The 7,129-nt window shown below is 40.4% G+C and overlaps 1 protein-coding gene across 1 annotated transcript in view; it reads left to right on the forward strand.

The window, feature by feature from the left end:
• The window catches only part of ntsr1 (neurotensin receptor 1 (high affinity)), a 99,915-nt gene extending 96,160 nt beyond the window's left edge, over positions 1 to 3,755 (forward strand). Inside the window, exon 4 of the mRNA XM_005744640.1 lies at positions 2,228 to 3,755. Within this exon, the coding sequence (XP_005744697.1) occupies positions 2,228 to 2,483 (256 nt within the window). The 3' untranslated portion in view covers positions 2,484 to 3,755. The remainder of the gene's footprint in view (positions 1 to 2,227) is intronic.
• The last annotated feature ends 3,374 nt before the right edge of the window (positions 3,756 to 7,129 follow it).

Raw genomic sequence — 7,129 nt, forward strand, 5'->3', positions numbered from 1 at the left:
CAGAGTGTTTCCCAGTCGGTCACCTCGAAACAGCCCTGTAGTTCCGCTATTGCCTCCTCTGACCACCTCCTAACAGTCCTGGTGGTCACAGGTTCCCACCTCACAATTGGCACATAGCGGGGGGTGAGGTGAATTTAAGTCTACTTTCAGGAAAAGTAGTTAGCACTGTTTACTGCAAAACTACTCGTTTTCTGTTATGTCATTTGTTTAAATCACAATTTCACTGTAAGTACAATTAATGAATTGAAGTCTGCAAGTTAAAGATATTAAGAGTAAGAGACCAAAAACTTAAAATTCCCAGTAAATCAGCGGGTAATCAGGTTCTAAAGATTGTATTTAAGACTGCAACATTGTCAAGGCAATACACATCCACGGACAATTACATCCACGCTCTTTGGTTCTGTCCACCAGTTCAGATGTTTTGGTGCAGGATATGTGAAGACTTATCAAAGTGTCTGAAATGTAAAATTCCAACCTCCCCTTTAGTGTGCTTGTTGGGCAAATTGGATGATGTCACTAAAGAAATGAATACAGTCCACATGGTAAGGTAAGGTAAGGTGAAGTAAGGTAACTTTCTTTATACCTGTAGGTAAGGTAAATTTACTCAACAGAAAAATGATAGCATTTGGCATTCATTCAACAACACACATACCTAATAAATATAAACCTCATGGTTTTTACTTTACTAGCGCCAAACAGTCACCTCAAGGCGCTTTATATTGTACAGTAGATCGGACGATAATAGATACAGAGAAAAAACCCAACAATCATATGACCCCCTATGAGCAAGCACTTTGGCGACAGTGGGAAGGAAAACCTCCCTTTTAACAGGAAGAAACCTCCGGCAGAACCAGGCTCAGGGAGGGGCGGCCATCTGCTGCAACTGGGCTCTGGAGGCTCTTAGATGGCGTTTTCCTCATGGCTGCATGCAGCAGGGCTGGTGTAAGGTGGGGGCTTGGGGTTCTCAGGGTGCTCCGCCTCCATGCTGGGGCTCTAGCTGGGCCTTGGGTCCTCGTTGGTGTGTCGCTGAGGTTGTGTGTACATTGTTACACATTCAGACTCTTGACTTGCAGACTGGAGGAGCCAGTGATCGAACTACTAACCTTCCGATCAGTAGGTGACGTGCTTTAGCTCCTGAGCTACAGCCACCCGCTAGCTGGGCATGAGTGCCAGCTTGATGCCAGATCTGGGCCAGATCTGTTTTCTATGGGCCTGGACCACATAATCCAAACCACAATAGAGCCAGATATGGCATGCCATCACATAGACAGTGCCATCTATGCCAGGCCTGGCCCATATTTGGATGACATACGTCTTATCATGCCAGAAGTCAGCCAGCAGTGCCGGCTTGATACCAGATCTGGGCCAGACTTTCTTGCTATGTGGGATGGGGTGGATACAGTTTCCTCTGCGGTGGGGTCAGGTGGGCTGCTCCGGGTCTGTGGAGCTTGGCGGTGCTGCTGCCGTGGGCCCCGGTCTGGATGGCCTTGGTGGGTTCCAGATGGTGGGGGTGCCTATTGGGGTCAGTGGGGGAGCTGGCCCCAGGGAGGGGCTGCTTTCCCTTCCCTTCCTTTCCTCCCATCCCCGACTGCCATCCCCGACTGCCTTCCTCTTCTCTTCCCACTATACCACACACACCCACACAGGGGAGCCCCCCCCCCTCCCCATTATTTTCCTATCCCCTAGCCATGTCTGTCCCGTCTGTAACAACTGAAAATAAAATAAAATAAAATAAAATGAATAATAACAACAAAGGTCAATCAAGGCAAGGCCCCGGTGGTCCACTTGATAAAGTAAATCCGTTTGGTATCTTTGTTGGCCTTAAGACATCAATTCTGAAGGCTAAAGAACCAAACGGGTCAGGCAAAAAATAAATAATGAAGACTGCAACATTACTAGTCTATCTTTATGTCGATATTGCATTTTGAATGTCAGTTATTAAAGTTAGTATTTTGAAACTGCCATGTTTTTTTTAATTGATTTTATTGTTTTTCGGCAGTACAAGTACCACATGTAGTTGAGATTTTTTTTTTTTCCAGTTTTGGATGAGTCTCGACACCATGTGGTGCTCCGGAGGCTGTTCAAATGCACTAACTTTGCTGTACAAGTCACACTGCACCTGTGTATCTTTTTTATGCAAAGCATTAAAAGTAATATATTTATGTTTAGACTTAAACATTGGACATATAACTATTTCCTTATACTTCTCCCTTGTGTTTTCTTCCAGTGAGTTATATGACTTCTACCACTATTTCTACATGCTGACCAATGTCCTGTTCTACGTCAGCTCGGCCATAAACCCTGTCTTGTACAACCTGGTATCAGCCACCTACCGTCAGATCTTCTTCTCCACGTTGCGGTACTTCTGCATGCCCTGCCGTCACACAAACAGGAATCAACCATACCCCCTCAACCGCCACTCCATTAGCATCTCCAGTAGCCACACCCTTTCCACTAACATCATTAAAGAGACGGCATACTGATTAAGCTGCAGATAAACACACCTTCTTTCACTTTGTCATAAATTCATACATTGCCACATCTTGATTACATTTTCCCAGAGGAAATTATGGCATTGAGTTGGAGAATGTGGTCACCATCATCGTCATGTGAGGTTAAATTCTCACTCATTAAATGCTCTGATTTAATTTCAGACACATTTTCTCATGGATTATTGTGTTTCATACCTTTAACATGAGATTGTTAAATCAAAAAAGAAAATACGATGGATGGAAGAAGACGGGGGGAGGCAAGACTTTACAAAAGATACTGATGTAAATTATTTATACTGTATGTTTGTACATATATGTTTTTATTTCACCAATCACTGAAATGAATTTAATGGGTGGTGTACCTCACTGATTCAGTTTTTCTAAACATTTAGCTTATGTAACTCCTAAAGGTATTTTCTCAAAAACAACGCCTTGTAGAAATACTTTGACCACAACAACAGCTATGATGTAACCTTCCTTTCGGATGGATTCATCTGAGGAGAAACCTAGCTTTGATGTTAGAAACAGTGCAAGGATCATGTATTTCTCTAAAATCTAAGTTGTATTGACAGCTGTATAGGAAGAATCTCTTGCATCATTAAAATTTACTTCTCTTGTGTGATTTGGCTTTTGCAGAACAAGCTTTTCAGCTAAATTCTTGGTGAAAATGAGGCAAGTCTACATAATAGAGAGTCCTCATTGCTTCAACGCTGATATTCATTTAGCAATTTTACATACTAATCAATACTATTGGCAGTTTTTAGAAACTGTGAAATTACTGTGGCCAGAACAGAAGTGGCTGTAATTGATTATTTAAAGTATTTCAAGAACCAGTAGAGGCCATTTGGAGGAAATTGCAATGGATGCATGGATGCAAATATCCTCACATGGAGAAAAGAGTAGTAACCGATACAGTGCTGCAGAAGCTGACAGATATGTGGGAAGCAAAGATTTTCTTCAGGACCAACACAACGATGTAGAAACAATCTGAATGGTTAAAACACACAAGCTGCTAGAAAGGATTAACAACATGATGTTGGGAATTACAAACATTGTGATTTAACTTGGGGTTATTGTGTCAGATAACTAAACACCCTACCCTTTTTCGCTTCATAAGAGACAGTCTGATCACACCTATCTTCTGGGTAGGAATAACATCGACATCTGGTTGTCTGTGATTCTTTAGCCATCATCCGGTCACCAGTTTTAATCAGGGAGTAGTTTATGTTCAGAGTTTAGATTCAATTTTCATTCTTTTCCTGGTGATATGCAATTCAATTCAATTCAATTCAATTCAATTTTATTTATATAGCGCCAAATCACAACATAAGTCGCCTCAAGGCGCTTCATAGATACAGAGAAAAAAACCCAACAATCATATGACCCCCTATGAGCAAGCACTTTGGCAACAGTGGGAAGGAAAAACTCCCTTTTAACAGGAAGAAACCTCCGGCAGAACCAGGCTCAGGGAGGGGCGGCCATCTGCTGCGACCGGTTGGGGTGAGAGAAGGAAGACAGGATAAAAGACATGCTGTGGAAGAGAGACAGAGGTTAATAACAGATATGATTTAATGCAGAGAGGTCTGTTAATACATAGTGAGTGAGAAAGGTGACTGGAAAGGAAAAACTCAATGCATCATGGGAATCCCCCGGCAGCCTATGTCTATTGCAGCATAACTAAGGGAGGATTCAGGGTCACCTGGTCCAGCCCTAACTATATGCTTTAGCAAAAAGGAAAGTTTTAAGCCTAATCTTAAAAGTAGAGATGGTGTCTGTCTCCCGAATCCAAACTGGAAGCTGGTTCCATAGAAGAGGGGCCTGAAAACTGAAGGCTCTCCCTCCCATTCTACTTTTAAATACTCTAGGAACAACAAGTAGGCCTGCAGAGCAAGAGCGAAGTGCTCTAATAGGGTGATATGGTACTACAAGGTCATTGAGATAAGATGGGGCCTGATTATTTAAGACCTTGTATGTGAGGAGCAGGATTTTGAATTCAATTCTGGATTTAACAGGAAGCCAATGAAGGGAAGCCAAAACAGGAGAAATATGCTCTCTCCTTCTAGTCCCTGTCAGTACTCTTGCTGCAGCGTTTTGGATTAGCTGAAGGCTTTTCAGTGAGTTTTTTGGACATCCTGATAATAATGAATTACAGTAGTCCAGCCTGGAAGTAATAAATGCATGAACTAGTTTTTCAGCGTCACTCTGAGACAGGATATTTCTAATTTTAGAGATGTTGCGCAAATGGAAGAACGCAGTCTTACATATTTGTTTAATATGTGCATTGAAGGACATGTCCTGGTCAAAAATGACTCCAAGGTTCCTCACAGCGTTACTGGAGGCCAAGGTAATGCCATCCAGAGTAAGAATCTGCTTAGATACCATATTTCTAGGCTTTTCAGGGCCGAGTACAATAACCTCAGTTTTATCTGAATTAAGAAGCAGAAAGTTAGCGGCCATCCAGGTCTTTATGTCTTTAAGACATTCCTGCAGTTTAACTAATTGGTGTGTGTTATCTGGCTTCATGGACAGATAGAGCTGGGTGTCATCTGCATAGCAGTGAAAATGTATGCTATGTCTTCTAATGATACTGCCTAAGGGAAGCATGTATAATGTAAACAGAATTGGTCCTAGCACTGAACCCTGTGGAACTCCATAATTAACCTCAGTGTGTGAAGAGGACTCTCCATTTACATGAACAAACTGGAGTCTATTAGATAGATATGATACAAACCACTGCAGTGCAGTACCTGTAATACCTACAGCATGTTCTAATCGCTCTAATAGGATATTATGGTCAACAGTATCGAATATGCAGACTCATTGCTGATATGGAATAAGTGTTATACTTGCAACCTGCTGAATGAGAATTTTATCTATACAAAAAAGGGACACAAAAAAGGGGGGGGGGTCTGTTTATAGGCTACTTATCAGTGACGAGGTGAACAGTAAAATAAAAACCATAAAAAAAAGCCCAGTAACATAAAAAAAACCCAGTAACATTAAAACACTTTGATCCCCCCATAAATAAAACCTAATGTGATTCCCTGATCTTTATATTTCAGGCCATGGGGCAGTACTCAGGTAACACACTAATGTTTGAATACATCAAGGTCAAAGTTTTAGCTCTAATTTGAAGCTGTGATGCTGAAGAAATAAATGGCAGAGAGCACTCTGCATAATACCGTGCACAGATCCCGAAGCACAAAGACTGGTTTAATAAGGAAAGCTGATAACCAGTGTTGTAATAACGCATTATGGATCTCTAACTGGAGTTTTAGGTTTTGTCAAGCCAGCTTATACTGAAAAAGCCCTGCTATGTTAAACTTGTTTGTTGTATGTTGTAAAGTCAGAGAAACACTTTAATCACCCGCTCTTAGTTAATACGTTGTGCATGTAGTGCAAGTGATTTACAACTTATAGCACTAATTTATACAATACCACCTATTCTGATTTAATATATACGGTGGTGTCAGTGAATTAGCAGCAGTTAACCATGTGATGCACAAGATGTTATTTTCAGCAACTACCAAGAGAGCCCATGCTTTTAATTCCTTTATAACAGAACCTTCTATGCACTGATGTAACCTACCTGGAGATATCAATGATATTCATAATAGAAAAAAGCAGTAATGGTAAAGTGTGAAGATCACAGAAGTAGAATCACTCATTGCAAAAGTCTTACTTTTGAGTTTTACTTTTGCAGCCTGCTTTTATGTTTGCCAGCATACACATCAAAGGATCCTGTAGTATACAAGCACTGGCTAAATAGAAAGTGCAGCTGTGGCTGATGGGTGTGTCATGGGTTTTCCAAACATTTAGGTATAAATCAAAGCACTGAACAAACCTTGACCTTATGATGATTGCAGTTTTTCCCAGAGGGAAAAAATAAACAAAAACAGCTCACATCACCGACCCTCCAAAAATACAAAAAAACAAATCAAGGCTACACTTTGGGGCCGAAATATGCAAAATATGCACAGAATATTCTGGGATATCAATTTCATAGTTGTTAATCCTTTTTTTCTCCACATAACAACAACTTTGTGAACTACATGGTGTTGTTTCATATATAGAAAAAGGTTGTCAGTGTTTTCAAAAAGGTTTAACCTCTGTGTCTTGTTTGTTCCTTTTAAAAAACTGACCCTTTTTTATTATTATTGGTGACAGTTATATGCTGTTTGTTGTAATACGACTTGAAATGTGTTCCTATGTGTTTGTGTTTGTATATTCTTTTGCATGTGCCTCATTGGAACTTCAGCCAGACAATAGATTTCCTAAAACAGAAATTGACCCAAAATCAATTGACCCTAAATCAAAAATACACAAAAAATTTACAAATTAATACAATGCACATGTACTTGTTGTTTTGTAAACTATACGGTAAGAACCTTTACATAGATGTTTTCTAATTGTTATTTTTCCTAGTCCAGAAATAATTGTAATACCTCTGCTACAGCAAATTATAGTGGGGCAAAAAAGTATTTAGTCAGCCACCGATTGTGCAAGTTCCCCCACCTAAAATGATGACAGAGGTCAGTAGTTTGCACCAGAGGTACACTTCAACTGTGAGAGACAGAATGTGGAAAAAAAAATCCATGAATCCACATGGTAGGATTTGTAAAGAATTTATTCGTAAA

The sequence above is a fragment of the Pundamilia nyererei genome, unplaced genomic scaffold, assembly GCF_000239375.1.
Source record: "Pundamilia nyererei isolate P.nyererei 1_Seehausen unplaced genomic scaffold, PunNye1.0 scaffold00147, whole genome shotgun sequence".
In the NCBI taxonomy this organism is placed as follows: domain Eukaryota; kingdom Metazoa; phylum Chordata; class Actinopteri; order Cichliformes; family Cichlidae; genus Pundamilia; species Pundamilia nyererei.